This window comes from Sus scrofa, chromosome 7, assembly GCF_054392235.1.
Source record: "Sus scrofa isolate SSC_HxYL_T2T_F1_AM1 chromosome 7, Sscrofa_HxYL_maternal_Yorkshire_Landrace_v2.0, whole genome shotgun sequence".
Lineage (NCBI taxonomy): Eukaryota > Metazoa > Chordata > Mammalia > Artiodactyla > Suidae > Sus > Sus scrofa.
The window spans coordinates 104478700-104502582 of record NC_139389.1 but is presented as its reverse complement, the minus strand read 5'-3'; the positions used below and the strand labels follow the sequence as shown (position 1 = coordinate 104502582).

Below are 23883 nucleotides of genomic sequence, written 5' to 3'. Positions count from 1 at the left end.
AGCTGTCAGCTGTCACAGGTAGAACACAAAAGCTCCTCCTTCCAAATTGTTCGGCATTAGAGTAGTTGCAGCAGAGACATGGGGAAAGGGTGAAGGTTGTCAGCTTCCTAGAAGAGATTTTTTCCATTCTCTGCAAAGGTACACTGCTGGGAACAAACAGAATGGATGAGAGAAGATGGGGAGGGAAACAAGGCCGGCAGGAGAAGATGTGTTTCCCCAAAGGAAAAAAAAAAAAATCCACGGTAGGAGGAAGAACTTTGGGTTTCTGAGAAGGGACAAGGAGGGAGAGTCGGCAGAGATTAAATTGCTTCGTATCCAGTTTGCGGGTGTGTGAATGGAAGCTCTGCTCCCTCTATGTGCACAATCTGATTAATAGATACATTCCAAGGCCCTGCTCTTTTAACAGATACTGATTGATTACACCTCACCCCCTTGGGCAGAAGGCAGATGTGTAAAAACTGGTTGCACAGGATGTCTGCATAAGTGGTGTCCCGAGCGTTGTGCAGTTCACAGCCTGCACAACTGTATATGGCAGCCCTGCCTAGACCTTACCCACAAGTACATTTTGCTTTGCATTGTGAACCATCGTATGGACAAGTTCTCTGAAGGCAGGGACATTGATTATGTAATTTTTTAATACTCCCACAGTTCTTGGCGCCCAGGTGAGGATCAATAATTCTCCCCTAGCAACTCTGTTAGGGGGGCCTCTTCTGACCAGTTTTAGGGAGAGAAAGCAGCCTTTGGGAAGCTGGCCCCTGCCCCTCCTGGCACACACAGCCCAAGCTCCACACACCCCCATCAGCATCTAGTATCCCCAGCTCTGCCTGCCCTCCCCTTGAGATCAGGTCATCATCAGGCAATCTTAATATAGGGGGCCCTCAGAAGGAAAGGGAGCTTCAGGATCATGTTACAGAGGGCCATGGTACACAGCCCTGTGACCTGCAAGACGCCAGAGTGCAGCCTTCTCAACACAATTCTCAATGTGTGGATCCTGTCTCCAACCCTTACCTAGCAGGATTCCAAAGGCCCTTGGGGCCATTGTCGGAGAGCTTATTTTTAGGGGTGGTTTCTGACTAAGCCAAAATCTGCCCCTGCCCCCAGCCCCCCACAGACCAGCTCACACCCTGGTCCCTGTCCTGCCCTCTGGAGCCCCCCAGAAAAAATGCCTAGTCTCCTATTTCAGCAAATCTGAAACTGTGAGACCCCACTCAGTCTTCCCAGGTTCCAGCCCAGCCTAGAGGCGATTCTTCTGACAGCTGCTCCCTTGTGCCTGGTCTGAAGGGCTGGGAGGAGGTCCAGGATGCCTCACGGAGTCAGGTACCTGCCCCTGTCCACTGCTGCTGCTCCCAGACAGGCTCAGTGCAAAAGCAGAGCCATCAGGAAATGTGCAAGAAAAGCCTGTGCATTCCTGCTTCCTTCTCAGCAAGTTTCCCAGGCAGTGGGGCTCCTTGGGCTGCTAGTGGAAGAGACTGGGCAGCAGGCTCTTTCCCCAGAGGTAAGTGTGCTGAGGACCGTGCTTCTCACCCGGGACCAGAGAGGTCCAGGTTTGGGGATCGTAAGAGGGTTCCCCAGCTCGGATGAGGAGGATACAGGCACCTCTCATCTTCCAGGAGAGGGGTCACAGACATTTCTTCCACCTGCCCCTACTTTGTCCCACACCCTCCTGGTATATCCAGGAAGGAGAGATAAAACTCAACCCTTGTCACTCCCATAGGTGTGGGGGCAGATAGCAGTAACCATCTGGGCATGGGGACTGCACCTTCCTCTGAATGAGAAACTGAGGCCTCAGGGACTGAGCAGGGAATGAGACGGGCTGAACGTGGATTGGTCCCCAGAACAGAATGCCTGTGGGCGTGCCCAACGGGGGGGCAGAGCAGGGATATAAACCCTGTCCTCCCAGAAGCAGCCAAGAGGTGAGGGAGCGGTGTGGGGGCACCCAGGAAGGCAGCAGCAGCCAAGGAGTTCAGGAGAGGCAGGGAAAGACCAACAGATACGGTTCTGTGCTCTCTCCTCTTTGGGGCCAAAGCCAGAGAAAGCACAGCCAGTTGCATCATCCTTCTATTTGCTCAGATTTACATTTTGGCCTGAAGCTCCCTGCCCCGGGGAGGTGCCTGAGGAAGGCACCCAGCAAGGACCAGCAGTCAGCAGGTGAGCAAGGGGTGTACTGGGTCCTCGGCCTTCCCTCCACCGCGACCACAGAGGAGGATGGAGGCCCTCAACGAGTCCGCTCCCATCAACTTCACCCTCCCGCACAACTTCGGCAAACGGCCCACAGACCTGGCTCTGAGCGTCATCCTGGTGTTCATGCTGCTCATCATCATGCTCTCCCTGGGCTGCACCATGGAGTTCGGCAGGATCAGGGCGCACTTTCGGAAACCTAAGGGACTGGCCATCGCCCTGGTGGCGCAGTACGGCATCATGCCCCTCACTGCCTTTGCACTGGGCAAGCTCTTCCGACTGAACAATGTCGAGGCGCTGGCCATCCTGATCTGTGGCTGCTCACCTGGGGGGAACCTCTCCAACATCTTCGCTCTGGCCATGAAGGGGGACATGAACCTCAGGTAGGACTGGGGGTGAGAAGGGAACAACCTAGGGGCAGCAGCTGCATGGGAGATGACAATCAGGCCAAGAGCTGGGCTAAAACCAGGAACGGGAGTGAGTCAGGGCTGGGCAGGCGCTAGGGCAGGGGGTGACGGGCATCTGTGGTCAAGAGCTTATGCAGGGCTGAGGGCAGCAGCTGGGGTACATCTTAGTTTAAGTGCCAAGCCAAAGCTACCCCGCAGGTCCAGGGTCATCCCGGAGAGCCCCCTACCCCCAGATTTGTCTCACGTGGGGCTCAAGGATTATCTTGAAGGCATGTTATACTGATTTAAACCAAAGGGACCTCTGGAGAATGTTCTCCTGCCATGGTGGGCAAGTCAAGGCCAGAGATGTGAAAGAGAGTGTAGACTGCTTCCAGAGCTTGATCAGGACGGCTTAGAACCAACAGACACCTTCAGTTCCTGCAGGGCAGGCAGGAATTTCCAAAGATCTTCCAACTCTCCAGGCACATGGGCTGTCTTCTCTTAACTCCCCCCATCTGCCCATCAGATGCAGGAACACTTCCATGCAAAGACACAGCCAGGTTGATCCCAGAGTTTCCCAGCGCCAGGTCAGGGTCCCAGGTCATGATGGGCCTCACTTCAGCTGAAGTGGAGGAGGGAAACAGCAGCAGCCCGGCAATCAGATCATTACAGCAGAAATCAGCAAGTTCTCACTCCTGCAGGGGACAATTGATTGACCTTCCAAACTGGTGGGGCTCTGGTCTGGAATGCCTCCCGGGGAGGAGCCATTTCAGACCTGCTCCAACTGCCACAGCAGCTATGCTGGCTGAAGGAAACTCACAAGCATAAAAGCCCCTGCTTTTATCTAAGCCTCTGTCTCAAGCCGGTCTCTTCTGGTCCAGTCCTCTGTGGAGATGCTATTCCATGTCCAGTCGGGCAGTGAACCCACACATTCTCTGCCAGGACTCTGTCCCTGGCTGAACTTCACTAAGGAAGCCATCCAAGTAAAGAATCACCTCTCCTGGGGATGCTAAGTGAGGCTGGGGCTGATTTTTAAATGAAAAAAAATTGATAGTGATCATTGGGAGATTACCTGGACCTGCCATTAGAGAAGCTCTAGACTCTGAACTTCACATAGATTCAATCCTCACTGAGGTGGTCAGTGGGGAGAGAGGTAGAGACAGAGCTTGGCTTGTACAGTCTCCCCTGGGAACATATCCAGTGTTCTCCACCTCACTATAAGGAAGTTCTTCCCTGTATCTAACCCAAGTCCTTCGTGCTGCAAAGCAAGCCCTTGGCCTTGACCTGGCCTGCAGACAAGGCCCATCATAGTCTCTGCTTCCTGGACAGAGAAACCTGGACTATATCTTAATTCTGATGTAGGTTGCAGGTCAAGGTAGGGGTACTCAGGGCTTTGTGGCTCTGAGGTCTCTCCAAGAAATACCTGCATTCCTGAGACTCCAGGCCTCTACCAGCAGAGCCTCCAGTGACTCAGGAATGTGACCTTCCTGCTTTTCTTCTCAGCCTCCTGGTCTGGGCACCTGGGAACTGTCCCTTCCACCTAGGGCCCTCAAGAGATAGTGCTCTGCTAGGACGGCCACCTTCTGCCATCAAGCCCCTTCCCACGGACCAACCTCTGTGCACATTAAATCAGGCCTCAGACCCCACTGGCAGAGAGGGACTCTCATCCTCCGCCATCACATGCTGCCAGACTTCAAATTCCAAACAGAGTTTTTCATCTGGGCCAACACGTTGCATGTAGTATAATAATGATGATGCTGATAATACATGACAGCCAGGCACTGGGCCAGTCACTTTACCTGAGATCCTCCTACAGCTTCCCTGAGATCCTCATACAGCTTCCTGTGATGAGGTACTGTTAAGAGCCCATTCTAGAGATAAGGAAACTGAGCCTTCGAGGGGTTAATACATTGGTCCAAGGTCTGGGGGCTCCAAGCCTGTGCTATTACTCAAATATCTTCAGGGTCGGGTGCAAACATAGATGAACTAAGTGGCTGGAGGCTGGCTGCTAGCCTGGGAGGCATGGCCCCCAACACAGGGAGATGCCATCTGTTCCACCATGGGTGTTAGGGGAGCAGGGACTCACTGGCTGCACAGCCTCCTGCTTTCCAGGAGGAGAAACAATCTCCCTCTTTAGGTGAAATCTTCAAATTTGTAAATATTGGCACCTCAACGTTTTTAAACACTATGCAAGCCAAACAGTACATGTCAGAGGACCAGATGTCGCAGAGAGGCTCCCAGTTTGAGACCTGCCTTTAAGCACAGCACTACACTATTTCCCACCTAGGGAAGAAAGGAATGTCAAGGCACCCATTCCACTTGACACGTGAGGAAGCTGAAGTCCAGAGACTTGCCAGAGGCTTCCCCAAATTTGTGGGAAAGCTGTGTCTGGAGCCAGTCTCTCTTCCCGTCATTCTGCCTCACAGCTGGAGTGAGTCTGGGGGAGCCCCCCCCCGCCTCGCAGGGGGGCAGGCACATTCCAGGAGGCTGGGCAGCCAGGCACAGCAGCCCCTTTCTCAAGGATGCCGTTACACACATACGTGACCCATAGGCAAGAGAACGTGTCCTCATCGGGGACAGAGGAGAGAGAGCAGGAGGGAACCCAGCTGCTTTGACAACCACCTCACTGCTTCTCAAGTTCACCTGTTCCTCTTCACCCCACTCAACCCACAGCAGAGGCCAGAGCTACCTTGACACAGGAAGACTAAGCAGGATGAGACAGAAGCCGCTCAGGTTCCCAGAAGTTTCCTGCTTCACCACGGACTCTGACAGGTCCCGTCCCGGCTCCCTCAGCCTCTGCGCCCAATGGCTCTATTGACAGAACCTCAAAACCTGTCTCTCAAACAGGGCATCCAGAAGCCCTGAAGCAGGCTGGCTGTAGGTAGTGCTCTGAGAACTTAAGCAGAAAGGATAAATAAAAAGCCAAACATGGAGCTCCTGTTGTGGCTCGGCAGGTTAAAAAGCCGACAGAGTGTCCCCGAGGATGTGGGTTCCATCTCTGGCTTCACTTAGTAGGTTAAGGATCTGGCGTTGCTGTGAGCTGTGGCATAGGTTGCAAGTGTGGCTCAGATCTGGCATGGCTGTGGCTGTGGCATAGACCGGCAGCCACAGCTATGATTCAACCCCTAGTCTGTAAACTTCCATGTGCCGCAGGTGTGGCCATTTAAAAAAAAAAATGCGCTCCTTTCCTCCTGGCCCCTGGCCCCCTGCGAGGCACCCAGGACCACAATGTTACTAGGGAACAGGTTCCCATCTGGGAGCTAGAGTCTGGAACAGTCTCCTCCCATCCCTGTCCTTCAGGATAACTGAGGACCATGACAGTCACAGATACCAGCAAGTTAGGACCAGGACCCAGCACTTGCCCAAGTGGACAAGGTATCAGGAGGTCTGAGAGCATGGCTCCCACACACCCCAGGGCACAAGGCACACCAAGTCCCAGAGCAAATTCCAAAGTGCCCGACATGTCAAGCCAAAGTAAGCATGACTTCTCTGCTCAAGGACATCAAAACAAGCACAAAAGATATGTGTGGCTTTTCTCCTAAGAAGAAATCAATAACGAGCCCTGTCGCCTGCTGCTTTTTCTTCTTTCCCTACATAAACACTTAGGGCTATAAATTTTCCTCTAAGAATTAATTTAGCTGCTCTCTAGTTTTTTGTTTTTGGGGAGGTTTTTTTTGTTTTGTTTTTTGTTTTTTGTTTTTTGTTTTTGTTTTTTTGTTTTTTTGCTTTTTAAGGCTGCATCTGTGGCATATGGATATGGAGGTTCCCAGGCCAGGGATCAAATTAGAGCTACAGCTGTTGGCCTACACCACAGCCATAGCAATGTAGGATCTGAGCTGCATCTGTGACCTATGCCACAGCTCACAGCAACGCCAGATCCTTAACCCATTGAGCGAAGTCAGGGATCAAACCCACAACCTCATGGTTCCTAGCCGGATTTGTTTCTGCTGTGCCATGATGGGAGCTCCTCCCTAGATTTTTTTTTTTTAATTTTTTGATATAATTCATATACCAGAAAATTCACCCTTTTAAAGTGTATTTCAGTAGTTTACAATATATTCACAAAATTGTACAAGGGTATCACTATTATCTAATTCCAGAACATTTTAATCATCCCCAAAAGAAACCGTTTACCCATTAGCAATCACTCTCCATTATTCTCTCACTCCAGCCTCCAGAAACCACTAATCTACTTTCTGTCTCTATAGATTTCATGTAAATAGAATCATATAATATCTAACCTTTTCTGTTTCTTTAATTTACCATAATGTTCTCAAGGTTCATCCATGTGATAGTATATAGCAGTATTTTATTGCTTTTTATGGCTGAAGAATATTCAATTATATGAATACATTACATTTTGCTTATCCACATCAGCTGCTATTTTGTTTTCCACTTTTTATCTTAAATAATGCTGCTATGAACACTTGTACACAAGTATTTGTGTAAATACATGCTTTCATTTCTCATGAGTACATACGTAAGAGCAGAATTTCTGGGACCTATGATAACAGTTTAACTTTTTTTTAGAACTGCCAAACTTTTCCAGAGTGGCTGCACCATTTTACATGCCCCTCAATAATTGAGGATTTCAGTTTCTCCACATCCTCAGTAAGACTTACCTATCATTTGTATTGTAGTTTTACTAGCAGATTTGAAGAATGCTAAGTAGTTAGTGGGTGAACTGCAGCACAAGCTCACCCACTAACTGCCTGGCATTCTTTGTTTCTAGTCCCTAGAGAGTGCCCTCCTTTTTTTTAAGGATGTTCTTAAGTGTTTTAGGTGTCCTTAGAGGGTAAGTTTCCCCATTATTCAGTCCACAGTACCCTTCGAGGGCCTCTCTGTACCTATGGCAGCTTCTTATTCCTTGTGATACCTCATCCTATTACTGTTCTTTTTTTTTTTTTTTTTTTTTTTTTGGTCTTTTTGCCATTTCTTGGGCTGCTCTCGTGGCATATGGAGGTTCCCAGGCTAGGGGTCGAATCGGAGCCGTAGCCACTGTCCTACACCAGAGCCACAGCAACTCGGGATCTGAGTCTCGTCTGCAACCTACACCACAGCTCAAGGCAACGCCGGATCCTTAACCCACTGAGCAAGGCCGGGACCGAACCCGCAACCTCATGGTTCCTAGTCGGATTCGTTAACCACTGCACCACGACGGAAACTCCCCTATTACTGTTCTTGATGGCTCTTCCCCAGACTCTCTGGACTAGCATGTAGTTGACGTTCATTTCTGTCCTATTTGACCTCCATGGAAACAATGAAAAAGTACTGACAGTGAACAGAGCTGTGGGGAGGAAGGACACACTCTGGGTGTGGTTTTCCTGGAGTCTTGTCAAGCCCTCACCCCCAACCTTCCCATTAGAATGGAAGCCAGAACATACATAACAAGTCATTCGATATATATATTGAATGTCTACAGATCCAAGAGTGTTACCTATCAGCTTCTTCTCTCAGTTGGTCTTTCTAGATGGCCTCTCCCTATTCAGGGTCCTGGAGCAACATGTATGAAATTCCAAATGGAGATGGTAACAGGATAGTTAGGATACAAATTAAAGCTGGGAGGATGTACTAGTAATCAGGATTTAAGACTCATACTCAATTTATCTTAAATAATGTTAAGAATAAACAAGAAAGTAAAGAACATGAGAATATTGGTGTTGGGCACTAGAATATTATTCAAGACAGGAATCAGGTCTGATGACCAAACTACCTTGTCACTTACTCAACAATGGGTAACTACTGCTGCCTTCTCTACTATTCCACCACTGTGGTTCTTCAATTATTCTGTTTTTACTGCTTTGCTGTTCTGGGTGTTTGTTTGTTTGTTTATAGTCCTCCTCATCATGGCCTCCTTTTTTTTTTTTTTTTTTACTGATTTTTCATTGTGTGTCTTTTGCCCTTTGCCTGATCATCCCTCCCATTACTACCCACTCAAAGACCAAGTGTTCTTTTTTTTTTTTTTTTTTTTTTTTTAGGGCCACACCTGCGGCATATGGATTTCCCAGGCTAGGGGTCAAATTGGAGCTGTAGCCACCAGCCTAAGCCAGAGCCACAGCAACTCAGGGTCCAAGCCATGTCTGCAACCTACACCACAGCTCACAGCAATGCCAGATCCTTAACCCACTGAATGAGGCCAGGGATCGAACCGGCATCCTCGTGGACCCTAGTCGGGTTCACTAACCACTGAGCCACGACCAGAACTCCCCAAGTGTTCTATTACTATCTATACATTCGAACTCCCCAAGAGAGACTACACCCTTGATGTAGTTAATCCTTGTTATCTTATAGCCACTCTGCACAGTCATCCCCTAAGCTCTAAGGCAGGCACTTGGCAACTGCAGGTCAGGTGTTAGTCTATGATCCAACAGGCTGTAGTTAGAGTGATGGAATCACACAGCTTTCTTCAAAATGGGCTGTGCACATGGCAAGAATAGAGAGCAAAAAGAGTACTATTACAGAGGAGAGCAGACTGGCTCCTTCCACAGTGAAGCACACAGGGACTGAAGCAGTTGGACTGGCCTGGGTTCAAATCCTGCCTCAGCCTTCCTACCTGTGTGATCCTGGACAAGTCTCAACTCTTCGAGTCCCCAGCTTCCTCATCAGCAAAAAGAAGACAGTATGCTTACCTCCTAAGCCTGGGAGGAAGTACAGCAATGTGTGTAAGGTTCTCAGCACAATGCCTGGCACACAGCAGGCACTCCACAACACTGTCTGTACAGGGACACCTTGGAGATATTGCAGGTTCAGTTCCAGACCACTGCAATAAAGGAGAATATCATACAAAGCGAGTCACATGAATCTTTCAGTTTCCCAGTGTATACAAAAGTTACATTTAGGAACTTCCCTGATGGCTCAGAAGGTTAAGGATCTGGCATTGTCACGGCTGTGGCTCAGATCACTGCTGTGGCAAAGGTTTGATCCCCGGCCCCAGATCTTCTGCATGTCATGAGCATGGTAGGGGGAAAAATTTTATGTTTAAAACTATATTATAGCCTATGAAGTGTGCAATAGTATTGTGTCTAAAAAACAAGTTATATACTTTAAGAATACTTTATTGTTCACCATCTGAGTCTTCACCAAGTTTTTGCCGGTTTTGCCTTGATGGTGATAGCTCCTGACTGATTAAGGTGATGGTTGCTGAAGTTTGGGGTAAATGTGGCAATTTTAAAAAAATAGGACAATAGGGAGTTCCCGTTGTGGCTCAGTGGTTAGTGAACCCGACTAGGGTCCATGAGGATGCCGGTTCGATCCCTGGCCTCTCTCAGTGGGTTAAGGATCCAGCACTGCCATGAGCTGTGGTGTAGGCCAGAGGCTGCAGTTCCGATTCGACCACTAGCCTGGGAACCTCCATATGCCACAGGTGCAGCCCTAAAAGACAAAAAAGGCCAAAATAAATAAATTTGAAAAATAAAAATAAAAAAATAGGACAATAAAGTTTGATTGACTCTTCCTTTCAGGAATGATTTTGCTGTTTGATAGCGTTTTACTCACAGTAGAACTTCTTTCAAAGTTGGAGTCAGCCCTCTCAAACCCTGCTACTGCCTTATCAGCTAAGTTCATGTAATATTTTTAAATGCTTTGCTGTCATTTCAACAATCTTCTCAGCATCTTCACCAGGAGTAGATTCCATCAAAAGAAACCACTTTCTTTGCTCATTCTTAAGAAGCAGCTCCTCGTCCATTCAAGTTTTATCATGAGATTGCAGCCCCTCAGTCACAGCTTCAGGCTTCACTTCTAGTTCTCTTGCTCTTTTTCCACCACATCTGCAGTTACTTCCTCCACTTAAGACTTGAACTGCTCAAAGTCATCCATGAGCACTGGAATCAACTACTTTCAAACTCCTGTTAATGTTGATATTTTGACCTCTTTCTGAATCATGAATGTTCTTAAAGGCATCTAGAATAGTGAATCCTTTCCAGGTTTTCAATGGACTCTGCTCAGATCCATCAGAGGAATCACTATCTATGGCAGCTATAGCCTTACAAAGAGTATTTCTTAAATAATAAGACTTGAAAGTCAAAATCACTTCTTGATTCATGGGCTGCAAAATGGATGTTGTGTTGGCAGACATGATACATGAATCTCTTTGTACATCTCCACTGGAGGTCTTGAGTGACCAGGTGCATTTTCAACAGGCAGTAACATTTTGAAAAGCATCTTTTTTCCTGAGCAGTAGGTCTCAACAGTGAACTTAAAAGTGTTCAGTAAACCATATTTTATTTTTATTTATTTATTTTTAATTTTCCCACTGTACAGCAAGGGGGTCAGGTTATCCTTACATGTATACATTACAATTATAGTTTTTTCCCCCACCCTTTCTTCTGTTGCAACATGAGTATCTAGACATAGTTCTCAATGCTATTCAGCAGGATCTCCTTGTAAATCTATTCCAAGTTGTATCTGATAAGCCCAAGCTCCCAATCCCTCCCACTCCTTCCCCGTCCCATCAGGCAACCACAAGTCTCTTCTCCAAGTCCATGATTTTCTTTTCTGAGGAGATGTTCATTTGTGCTGGATATTAGATTCCAGTTATAAGGGATATCATATGGTATTTGCCTTTGTCTTTCTGGCTCATTTCACTCAGGATGAGATTCTCTAGTTCCATCCATGTTGCTGCAAATGGCATTATGTCATCCTTTTTTATGGCTGAGTAGTATTCCATTGTGTATATATACCACTTCTTCCGAATCCAATCATCTGTCGATGGACATTTGGATTGTTTCCATGTCCTGGCTATTGTGAATAGTGCTGCAATGAACATGCGGGTGCATGTGTCTCTTTTAAGTAGAGCTTTGTCTGAATAGATGCCCAAGAGTGGGATTGCAGGGTCATATGGAAGTTCTATGTATAGATTTCTAAGGTATCTCCAAACTGTTCTCCATAGTGGCTGTACCAGTTTACATTCCCACCAACAGTGCAGGAGGGTTCCCTTTTCTCCACACCCCCTCCAGCACTTGTTATTTGTGGATTTATTAATGAGGGCCATTCTGATTGGTGTGAGGTGGTATCTCATGGTAGTTTTGATTTGCATTTCTCTTATAATCAGCGATGTTGAGCATTTTTTCATGTGTTTGTTGGCCATCTGTATATCTTCTTTGGAGAAATGTCTATTCAGTTCTTTCGCCCATTTTTCCATTGATTGATTGGCTTTTTTGCTGTTGAGTTGTATAAGTTGCTTATATATTCTAGAGATTAAGCCCTTGTCAGTTGCATCATTTGAAACTATTTTCTCCCATTCTGTAAGTTGTCTAGTAAACCATATTTTAAACAGATGTGCCATCACCCAGGCTTTGTTGCTCCATTTATATAGCACAGAGTAGATACAGCATAATTCTTAGGGGCCCTAGGATTTTTGGAATAAGCATGGGCTTCAGCTTAAAGTCACCAGGTGCGTTAGCCCCTAAGGAGAGAGTCAGCCTGTCCTTTGAAGATTTGAAGCCAAGCACTGACTTTTCTCTAGCTACGAAAGGCCTGGATGGCATCTTCTTCCAATCTTCTTTATCCACATTGAGAATCTGTTGTTTAGTGTGGCCACCTTCACTGATGATCTTAGCTAGGTCTTCTGGATAACTTGCTGCTTCACTTTGCACTCTCGTGATACGGAGATAACTTCTTTCCTTAAGCCTCATGAATCAACCTCTGCTAGCTTCAAACTTTTCTTCCGCAGCTTCCTCATCTCTCTCAGCCTTCACAGAATTCAAGAGTTAGGGCCTTGGTCTGGATTAGGCTTTGGCTTAAGGGAGTGTCATGTCTGGTTTGATCTTTCCAGACCATTGAAATTTTCTCCACATCAGCATTAAGGCTGCTTTGCTTTCTTATCATACTTGTGTTCACTAGAGTAGCACTTTTAATGTCCTTCAAGAACTTCTCCTTTGCATTTATGACTTGGCTAACTGGTGCAAGAGTCCTAGCTTTCAGCCTATCTGGGCTTTCCACATGCTTCCCTCACTGAGATTAATCATTTTTAGCTTTGTTTGCCACACCCGCAGCATATGGAAGTTTCTGGGCCAGGAATCAAACCCACATCACAGCAGCACCTGAACCACTACAGTGACAATGCCAGATTCTTAACCCACTAAGCCACAAGAGGACTCCAATCATTTCTAGATTTTGACTTGAAGTAATAGACATGCAATTCTTCCTTTCACTTGAACACTTACAGGCCATTGTGGGTTAGTAATTGGCCTACTTTCAATATTATTGTGTCTCAGGAGTAGGGAGGCCCAAGGAGAAAGAGAAGGGGGAACAGTCAGTGAGTGGAATAGTCAGAACACACACATTTATCCTTTATGTTCACTGCCTTAACACAGATGAGATTCACAGTGCCCCCAAAACAATTACAACAGTAATATCAAAAAATCACTCTAATAGTGTAAGAGCCTGAAATACGGTGAGCCTCACCAAAATGTGAGAGACATGAAGTAAGCAAATACATTTGGAGAAATAGCACCTACAGACTTGCTTAATGCATAGCTGCTAAAACTTCACTTTGTTAAAAACCAAACAAACGAAACACCATCTGCAAAGCATAATCAAACGAGGTGTGCCTGTACTAATGAGCTCTCTCTCTACACTCTTCCTGTCTCCTGCCCAGCATCATGATGACCACCTGCTCCACCTTCCTTGCCCTGGGCATGATGCCCCTCCTCCTATACCTTTACTCCAGGGGCATCTATGATGGGACCCTGAAGGACAAGGTGCCCTATGGCAGCATTGTGATATCACTGATCCTGATTCTCATTCCCTGCACCATAGGCATCATCCTCAACACTAAACGGCCACAATATGTGCGCTATGTCATCAAGGTAAGAACCTGGGGGCCTGGGCAGGGAGCAAAAACATGGCCATGAATGGTATAAGGCATGTCATTTGGGTTTTTTCTGTGTCAGTTTTCCTTCCTTGTTTAAAAAAAAAAAAAAAAGTCTGCTATTCGTGGGTTTGTAATGTACATGAGAGTAGCTTTGAAGCATTAGGAGGAAAAAAAGTAAAACACTGCACACAACTATAATGTATAATCATTTTAATACTAAAATTAAACTTTTATCATTTAACTACTAGATGTTAAGTTTTATGCTACACTCTCTGTGGATTCACTATCCTCAAAGAGTTTATTTGCAGAACATCAAATAACACAGGAGAAACAAGCTCCAACACAGTGTACCATCAAGTATTGGCAGAACCCAACGGGGTGAGGTTAGTGGGGGCAAGGTGGTCAAGCAAGCCTTCCTTGGGGGATGGGAGGAGGGGCTGGACTTGAGCTGGATTATGAAAAAAAAGGTAGATTTGGGTAAGCCTAGGGAGATGCCTGAACAGAGGGGTTCACAGGCAGACCAAGGGCAAACTCGACTGACTGGATGTGACACTGGAAGGGACAAGCCCAGGGGAAGAGGCAGTAGGCACACTTGGAAGTATTTCAGAAGTGGGGTGGGAGGAGGGTGGAGTGAGCTGGCCCAGAGGACATGGGGGAGTGCTGGGAGGACATGATGCCACTGCCTTGCCTTTGGAAAAAAATCACATTCCCAGAGTGAACCCCCTGCCAATTCTTGTGACCTTAGAGCCCAGTCCCCATCAGTCTCCCCTCTGGCCCCTGGGGTCTAAGGCTCCACCCTGGTGCTCAGAAAAAACTCTGCCTCCTAATCTCCTGAGAGCCTGTTTTCGTCCTTGTCCCTGGAGCCATGCCTTTGAGGCAGGCTATAGAGCCTGCTATGTGGAAGCCCAAGGCTTTGGGCCTGGGACAAAGCAGCTGCAAGTCAGGTTCCCAAGGTCTTTTGATTTTCACGCTACTGTTGTCAAGGGTAGTTTCTGCTCTTGCCCTGGCATAGTCCTAATATCATGATCACAAAAAACCGGAAGTGTGTTTGGGTCCACCATTTCACTTACGCAAGATACTTTGTAGTGTACAGGCATAAAGGAAAAAAACACAAAACATAAAAATGTGAAGTGACCCATGATATCACTAATGTAATTTTGTCCTCCTCCACTGTATAGGTGAAACCAAAGACTAAAACTCCAAGTGTAATTGATGTAAGAACATGTCTTCTTACCTCAGAATAAACTTTTAACTAAAGCGTTCTTCTGAGAAAGAAAATACCATATGATATCACTTATATGTGGAATCTGAAAATCAAGGTCCTGCTGTCTAGCACAGGGGACTATATTCAGTATCTTGTGATGATCCATATGGAAAAGGATATTTTTAAAGGATGTATATATAACTGAATCACTTTGCTGTACAGCAGAAATTAGCACATTGTAAATCAACTGTACTTCAATTTTTACTAAATGTTCTGAGGATGCAAAAACCACCTCAGATCACAAAGCTAGAAAGGCCTTCAGGATGTAGACCCAGGGAATGTCTCCTGTTTCTATTGTGTTACACATCCACTGCTTAATTTCATAGCAAAAAAAAAAAAAAAAAAAAAAAAAGTCGAATGGCCCCAGAGGACGTAAAAAGGACTGAGATATACTTGGGCTAGAAAGACAAGGGGCTAGTAACAATCACAGAAAATGTAATCTGCAAAATGCAGGTGTACCTTGGCCCCACTTTGCTGCTGGCCAAACCTCCAAGGTCAGATAAGCAGAAGGGCAACAGCTCCGCTTATCAAGTATTCCTTACAGGAATGTCTCCTGTAAGGATGCAGAGAAAAGGAAGTGGTCAAGATGGAAAGGCTGCCGTTTCCTTGTTTTTATGTTTGAGGACTGTACTCATCCTTTATTTTCCTGCTCCAAAAAACAAAGTGACTTACAAGCTGGAAAACAAGAAAATTGTCCCAGCCCCTGCACATAACTCTCCTACTAGACACTTTCAAAATTATCCAACTTCTGACAACTGGCTTTGGCAGAAGATACCTGCTCAACCAGTTGCATTCCCTAGTGGGAGGTGACATTTAGACATGCGAAGGGACAATTTCAGGGATGCTCCATTTGTTAAGGCAATTCAAGTAATACTTTAACTTACCCGGGCAGGGGATTATTCAAGCCTACATGGTTAGGTTGGTGAACCTGCCTATGCATGACATGGTCCAGAAGCCATTCTTACCATAAGCCAACCCGACTCTGATAAGGATCCCATCATGACACTGACAACCACTCTACCCAAGCTTTTCCCATACCCACTGCTACTGATGAACTAACCTGACTCTCCTTTGTCTCAGCTTCTGCCAACTTGTGGCTTCCACTGCTCCCAGGCCTCTGTGTCAAAACTTTGTAGCACTGGTTTCTACTCCTGCTTCTCTCTCTGTAACTGCAAACTTTCTAAACAAGAGGATCTCACTAGTTGGGTCATTCACCAACCAGTGTAGGCCAGCTATGTGGTAAGTTAGACCAGGTTATCTCCTGGGTCACTGGCAAGCTGAAGTGGTTACCCACGAATGGACACTCACCATAGCTTCAATCAGCAGTGACAAGGCAGTGCAGGTGGTAGAAACCATGGGGAGCTATGGAGAAGCAACCAGTGAAGGCCTCTTTTCTGAATAGGTGGTTGGGGACACACGATTTCCAGAAGTGGCAGGACTGAGAGTGATGGGGATTTGGGAGATGTTAAATCCCTCTCCTTCCCCTTTGAGTAATAAAAACAGCTATAATTTAGTTGGTGGTTCTTATACACCAGATCCTGTGCTCTCACCCTCACTCAAGAGGTTGAGTGAGTCCCCAGAGTTTTACGTCTTGAGACCAGATAAGCCAGCTTCCACACCTGGGTCACACCAGTGCTCACAACCACTCTGGCCCCAAAAGCTGAGCAAGAGTGAAGGGCTGAGTAATGCCCACACAGAGAAATAGGGCTTCTGGATTCATGGACAACACTGCAGCTCAGTACCCCCTGTGTTATCCATTAGACTCTCTTGAGGGAGGCAAAAACTTGGTCACTAGGTAGAGGACAAACACAAAGGCAGCCATCCAAAAGGGGACGTCAACTCAAAATGTAAGGGCAAACTAAGCAGAACATCAGGTGAAGCACGTGGTTATTGATGACCACTATCAGGACAGGTGATGTTTCATATGACTATTATCAGTTGCAACAGGACTTATTGACATTGAAATGTAGAACTGTGCAGCTAAATTTAGAGCAATCAATAGAAATGTTAAAATGTTACCAGGACATACTGTGAATATAATTAATGCCACTGAATTATAGACAGAAAAGGTTAAAATGCCAACTTTTATGTTATATATACAATTTTTAAAAAATGGTACTAGGAAATGTAAAATGCGTGATTGAACTGGAAATGGGACCAAAGTATGTAACTATTACAAAACATGGTAAGTTTGAGAAAAGTTTATACATGAATTTTATCAGTTTAGTCTCATCCTCTAAAATGTACAGACATGTAAACATACTCTGGTTTTTTTTGTTTTTGTATTTTGACCTGACTTTTTAGGGCCACACCCTAGGCATATGGAGGTTACCAGGCTAGGGGTCAAATTGGAGCTGTAGCCGCCGGCCCATGCCAGAGCCACAGCAACACAGGACCCAAGCTGCGTCTGTGACCTACACCAGAGCTCATGGCAACGCCAGATCCTTAACACACTGAGAGAGGGCAGTGATCAAACCTGTGTCTTCATGGACCCTAGTCAGATTCATTTCCACTGAGCCACAACGGGAACTCCTGTAAACACACTTTTAAAGTTTACATCCTTGTTATATGCTGACAATTTATTTCACAATAAATCTGCCTATTGAAAATGTTAAACCGTAAGATCCAACGATAAAATGTTTTAAAATAAAACAAATGAAAACATACCCTTGTTCCCAATGATAGCTGTTTTCACAGCACTTACCTGGGGCAGAGTATATCTGCATTATTTCTGATGATGCTGTTTATTACCCAAACTTGGGGGAACTTATTACCCAATTTGCAGGTCACTGAAGAAAGTAAGCACATCTCTTCAGTTTATACATCATCTAGGACCTAAAAGCTTTTTTTTTTTTTTTTTTTTTTTGCTTTTTAGGGCCGCAGTCGCAGCAAATGGAGGTACCTAGGCTATGGGTGGGATCTGAGCCGTTATGCCACTGCCACAGCCACACCAGATCCGAGCCGTATCTGCGATCTACACCATAGCTCACACAGTACCAGATCCTTAACCCACTGATGGAGGCCAGGGGTTGAACCTGTGTCAGATTCGTTAACCCTGGAGCCACGACAGTAACTCCTTTTTTTTTCCCCACCTTACCTGCACTAACAAAGCTTTGATTCTAATAACTCTTGGCAATCTCTAGAAGTCAAATTCATCCTAAAATGAAGTTCCTACCCACAACAGAAGTATTTAAGACAAAACTCCGCTATCTGGAGATGGCGATCAGAAGCTGCGCATGGCTGTCTTCAGTAATGGGTTAACCAGATCTACGTCCTCCAGTAAGATTTTCAGATACAGAAAAATCTAAAAAGCTGCAAGATAAAAGGTCTTTCATGTCTTTCCACTTCAAGCAAGTTTAAGTTTTCCACCTCCAGTACCCACCAGTGCCTCCACAGCCCTCTGCTCTTCCCTATCCCCACCACCACCACCCTAATTGCCTCCTTGTCCTTGTTTGCAGGGAGGAACGATCCTCTTGATTTTGTGCGCTATTGCTGTCACAGTGCTCTCTGTCCTCAACGTGGGCAAGAGCATCTTGTTCGTCATGACGCCACACTTGGTGGCCACCTCCTCCCTTATGCCTTTCACCGGCTTCCTGCTAGGCTACCTTCTTTCTGCTCTTTTCCGCCTCAATGCTCGGTAAGTACGGATTTTTCAGACACACAGTCCCACAGGCCTCAGGCTCCTCCTACTCTCTCAGGAAAAGGATTAAGATGTGTGATCTGCGGAAAGCATTTTGCAAGCACTATGTCCAAATGCACCAACTGAACAAAAGAACTTTTGAACAAAAGAACTTTGGACTGAGAAAAATATCAAGGAGGGAAGGTACTGGATGAATCATAGCATGAACCTTAAGACCAGAGGCATCTAATCATCCAAAGCAACAGTTCATGGCAAAGAACGTCCTTCTGAGCCCAGCTTTCACTTCCTGCTCAACTCCCTGGTTGTGGCTCTGGGATAGCTCCGTCTCCATGTTTTCATGACAGGCACTGATAATCCTCTTTTCCCACTTTCTCTCCTTTTCTGCCTAGATTTTAGTCTTGACATACAACCACTGGGTGGCAACTCTAAGAGGCACTCAGCTGAAGTAGTTGTGGACCTCTGCTGTCACCTAATCCAAAGCACAAACACAGTTATTTTTAGGTAACAAGTCAGCTTGAGAGCATGGTGTGGGGACATCACTCCATCTATACAGAGTAATACCACATTTCGAGACCAGTGTTGTCTCTTAGGCAGCACGGGCTCCACCCCTGGCCCAACACAGTGAGTTAGAGACCCAGGGTTGCCACAGCTATGGCTCAGATTGGATCCCTGGCCTGGCAATTTCCATTTGCTGCAGGTATGGTTAAAAAAAAACAGGAGCATGTGTTCTAAAAACATAATAGAATCAAGTTTTTTTAAGTGTTTTGGAGTTAAAGATGTCCAATCCAGAAACTTGACCACAGGACCAAGTTTCCATTTAGGTATCTTCTACTGTATGTTTAAACTGTAACTGTCCTACACGTGAGCCCAACATACGCCAATGAATACTGGCTCACACCTTCCTTTTATTCCTCCAGCCAGATGTTTCTCCAAAACATTTTGATAATTCCACGCTGGATTGGTGTTTTAAAAGATGGGTCAACGTGATTTTTCCTGAAACCTGTGCATTCCACATGTGGTTCACTTCCATCTTCTTGTGTTCGGTTGTCATACCCTTTGACGCATAAGGGTTTTTTGCTTTGTCTTGACAAAGGTGCAGTCGCACTGTCTGCATGGAGACTGGATGCCAAAACGTTCAACTCTGCTCCACCATCCTCAACGTGACCTTCCCCCCTGAAGTCATTGGACCACTCTTCTTCTTTCCTCTCCTCTACATGCTTTTCCAGCTTGGAGAAGGGCTTCTCTTCATTGCCATCTTTCGGTGCTATGAGAAAACCAAGCTTTCCAAAGGTGAATACTGAATCGTTGTTCCCCTTTGAGTTCTGCTCCCACTTTGGACATAATCCTGCCAGCAAACATCTCTGGCAAGAACCTTTTGGATAAGGCTGTAATGCATAAAGTCACTAAGAACCCGGGTACACCCAAGTAGGAAGGGATTTCAAAGAGTCAAGGCTAACTACATCAACTGCATTCTATTTTGGTTGGGAGAAATCAACTCTAGAGTTTGCTGTATGGAACAGAGGTGATTTTGGCTTTAACTGGGGAGACCATGTAGGATTCATGATGAAGAAATAGGACAGAACTGTCTTGAACATTACATAGTTGTGAAACATGTATGAAAAGCCCCTAATCACAACAAGTCAGAAGTTCCCGTGCTCTTTCAAGAGGAGGTTCTCAAGCATGGAAAAGGTCAGAACCCTAACACCACTGGCACCCCTCTGAGGGAAAACGTGAAAGCAATGCAGCCCAGCAACCCAGAATTTAAAGAGGATTCCTATGCTGGTTACACAGTAAACAGACCTGAAATATAAGCTTATTTCACCTACAACTTAATCACTACTGGACTATTAATATCTTAGCAGTGCTGATGGCTAAGATATTAATAGTCCAGTAGTGATGAGGGTATTCATTATCCTTTTTCACCTTGAATATAATCCAAACTCAGGAAAGTCCACAGTCCCTGCCCCAAAGTGAACTTTTTTTTTTTTCAAAACCAGGAAACTCATTTGGTAACATATTTCAGTTTTGTTTTGTTTTGTCTTTTTAGGGCCGGATCCACAGCATGTGGAATGCCCAGGCTAGGGGTTCAATAAGAGCTGTTAGCCTCCGGCCCACGCCAGAGCCACATCAATGCTGGATCTGAGCTGAGTCTACGCCCCACACCATAGGTCACAACACTGCTTAACCCACTGAGCAAGACCAGGGATGGAACCCACATCTTTATGAATGCTAGGCAGGTTTTTTAACCACTAGCCACAACAATAACTCTGTATTTCAGTATTTTCTAACTAAATATCAATATATACACCTTAACCACTCAGTTTCCTCAACTGACTCTCATTCCCCATGAACTTGAGACCACCACAAAGGCCTCTTTTAGACCCTAGAGACTGATATACACCCTAGGAAGGGTGCAACTTAACCCTGATGGAACTCGTAATCTTAGAGTAGCAAATTAAGATTTACAATTAAAAGATGTAATCTTGGTGATCACATAGCCAAAAAGAAACCAAAAAACAACCATACTTCAGAACCGTTTTTGTTGTTGTGGTTCAAAACCACAAAAGCTGTGAAATAAGATCTAGTCTGGTACTTCTCTAGAACTCAAGAAATTTATTGCCAGTGAGGTCTCCATCATCTTACAAAAATATAGGTCCACACCTGCAGTTTTAGTCCCAGAAAGACCTGAACTGCCAAGAGACCATACTCTAATTAAAGGGTCCCTAAATGTACCTTGCTTAGATACCTTTGGTTCTCAAAAATTAATGTACCCTGGAAGACCCCTATGGCAAAACTAAGTGCAAACAACTTACTTCTTTGGAGCTAATGTATTGTCTCGGCCCAAGCAGTGGCAATCAGGATAAAAGAACATCAGAAGTATCTGTGCTTCTGACCCTTGTACCATTCTAGAGATGAGAACGGGAAAGGTGAACCCTATCTTCACAGTTCCTTGACACCTCCATGCAGGCAGGAAAAGGGATAAAACCAACATGATGATAAGGGCATGGAAACTCCTCTAAGACTTTCCCCTTAAAGTGCTTTCCTCCTTGCCCCTCCGGCTCCCAGAATGTAATAGTCAACCTTTGCCTCTATTAACTCCCCAGCCATATAGTGTGCACTATGAAAATGGAATGAGGAAGTCAGTACTCTCTCTTTATTAGACTTTTTGCTACTAGTATTACCATTAGGGATGTCGAAGGGAAAACAAATCTTTCCTGTTTAAGTTATAGGAGGTGGTAAAGAAATGAGAGAGGTATACGTAGCACACCCTAGGAGTAAACTGGTATCCTTTCACCTCCCAGACTGAATAAGCTTTTTAAACTACTCTTTTGTTCTAACCCTTGACTCTTGACAATTTCACAGATAAAATGAAAACGATCTCCGCAGCTGATTCAACAGAAGAAACCATTCCCACAGCACTGGGAAATGGCACCCACAAAGGGGAAGAGTGCCCCCCAACACAGCCTAGTGTTGTCTAGCACCCTGGATTTTGATCAGAAGGCAATTCAGAAAACCAACATGGCAAACTATACAGAGAGCAGAAAGATGAAACACCACCAGTAGTATCTGAGTCTTCATCAGAATTATCAAGCCTTACGTGGAGAACAAAGTGAGAGTTTACCCCCAAAAGCCTCACCTATCCCCAGCTTAGAACTTGATAGTTGTTTTAAAAATAAGACTTACTCAATGACAGCCCTATGAGGGCAGGAACTAAAAACTGCCCTTTTGCCCCTGCATCTCTACAACAGTGCCCCACAGGCATAAAACAAGCAATTTCTGAACTAGTCAATAAATGGGTTTTTACCCTAAAAACAACACCCAAATCCTATTCCAAGTTCTGTGATCCAAAGGGAAATAAATGCTCAGAGGACTGTAGGAGTAGTAAACTTCAGAGAGCCTTTCAACCTTAAAATTTCACATCCCATTCCTTTCCTTTCGACATCATTATTGGGATTAAAACTCCAGAGAACATACCAAGTAAGCAAAACCAATTAGCTAAGACAAATTCAAAGCTCCAGCCATAATGAAATGAAAACATTTTGGAGAATACAGTCCCAAGAGACAAAACTTTAAAAGCCTAAAAAGCAGCACAAACACCAACAGAACAGTTTCAATAATCTAATGATCCAACCAATTAATTAGATATGAAGTTTTCACATTATGCTCCTTCAAAATTCAGAATACTGTTAAGCTACTGCCAAAATCAATGGTCTCTACTTTAAAGAAAAATAAATAGAACTCTTAAATTTCCAAATATCCCACTAAAACATAGGCATTTACCATACCGCTCAGTAGGCAAACAAGCTTTAGGTGAAAGATTAATGAATACAAACACCTGCAAAACAGCTCACACCATGTCTAGTTACTTCCAATTTTCCTATCACTTAATGTGGTTAGGTACACCGGAACCCAAAACGAGTTAATTTTAGGATATCAACCTGATCTGGCAAATGACCACAACTAATAACCAGTATTCTCAATACCAGAACACCAAGTACCACCAAATTGGGTCACTAACAACCTCTTACAAATGTCAAGATTTGTTTTTAAGAAAGATTGTGAAAAGATCTACTATCAATCTTAGTTTAGCCACATCCACTTATCTGTTCAAACTGTTTTCTCTATCTTGTGACATTATCTGCCAGAAGACTTGGTTAAGCAGAACAAATTTAAATGAGAAAAGTACGGCTGAACTTGATGTATTACAAACTTTCCCTAGAGGACTAGAAAAAAGGAAAACAATTGGCTCCTGAGCAACTTTGGGAATAAGGGTGTCAATCCTCCACATTGCTGAAAATTTAGCCCTCAGATTCCACATCCATGGATTCAACCATGGGTCATATACTCCAGCGAAATATGTGTTGAAAAGCCTGCATATAACTGGACCCATGCAAATTAAGCCTGGTTGTTCAAAAGCTGTATATAGAAAACAAGTTACACTATGCCCAGCAAAGAAAGCTTGGCTCTAAAACTTTGCTTAGGATTATACCCACATGCATCATCTTCTCACGTCCTAGAAATCTGAAAATTTAGGCCAACTTGTTAGTTCAAAATAACTTAGGAGTACAGTGTGGCTCAAAAGGGTTAGAGACCTGGATTCTCAGCGCAGCAGAAACAAACCCCGACTAGGAACCGTGAGGTTGCAGGTTCGATCCCTGGCCTCGCTCAGTGGGTTAAGGATCTGGCATTGCTGTGACCATGGTGTAGGCCGGGGGCTACAGCTCCGATTGGACCCTTAGCCTTGGAACCTCCGTATGCCACAGGTGCGGCCCTAAAAAGACAAAAAGACAATTAAAAAAAAAAAAAAGTTAGGAACCTGTTATGTCCGTTAGGATGCAGATTCGACACCTGGCCTTGCTTAGCTGGTTAAGCATCCAGCATTGCCGTGGCTGTCACCTAGGCCCCAGTTGCAGCTCCAATCTAACCCCCAGCCTGGGAACTTCCATGTGCCACAGGCACAGCTGTAAAAAAATAAATAACTTCAGTCGTCTCTGCCATTTGTTCATAGACAGGGTTTCATTTCATTGCTCACCACGTAGCAATTGTTAAATAATAAAGTAACTCACTGATACCTTTTAATGGTAAATGAGTGTGGGGGGGG

At 45.2% G+C, this 23883-nt stretch overlaps 1 protein-coding gene across 1 annotated transcript; it reads left to right on the top strand.

The window, feature by feature from the left end:
- Positions 1-2113: 2113 nt before the first annotated feature.
- SLC10A1 (solute carrier family 10 member 1) lies at positions 2114-23779 on the top strand. The gene is made up of 5 exons (XM_001927695.6): positions 2114-2561; positions 13162-13372; positions 18100-18278; positions 19375-19571; positions 21645-23779. The coding sequence occupies exons 1-5, from the start codon at positions 2206-2208 to the stop codon at positions 21758-21760; spliced, it is 1059 nt and encodes a 352-aa protein (XP_001927730.1). The 5' UTR covers positions 2114-2205; the 3' UTR covers positions 21761-23779.
- The last annotated feature ends 104 nt before the right edge of the window (positions 23780-23883 follow it).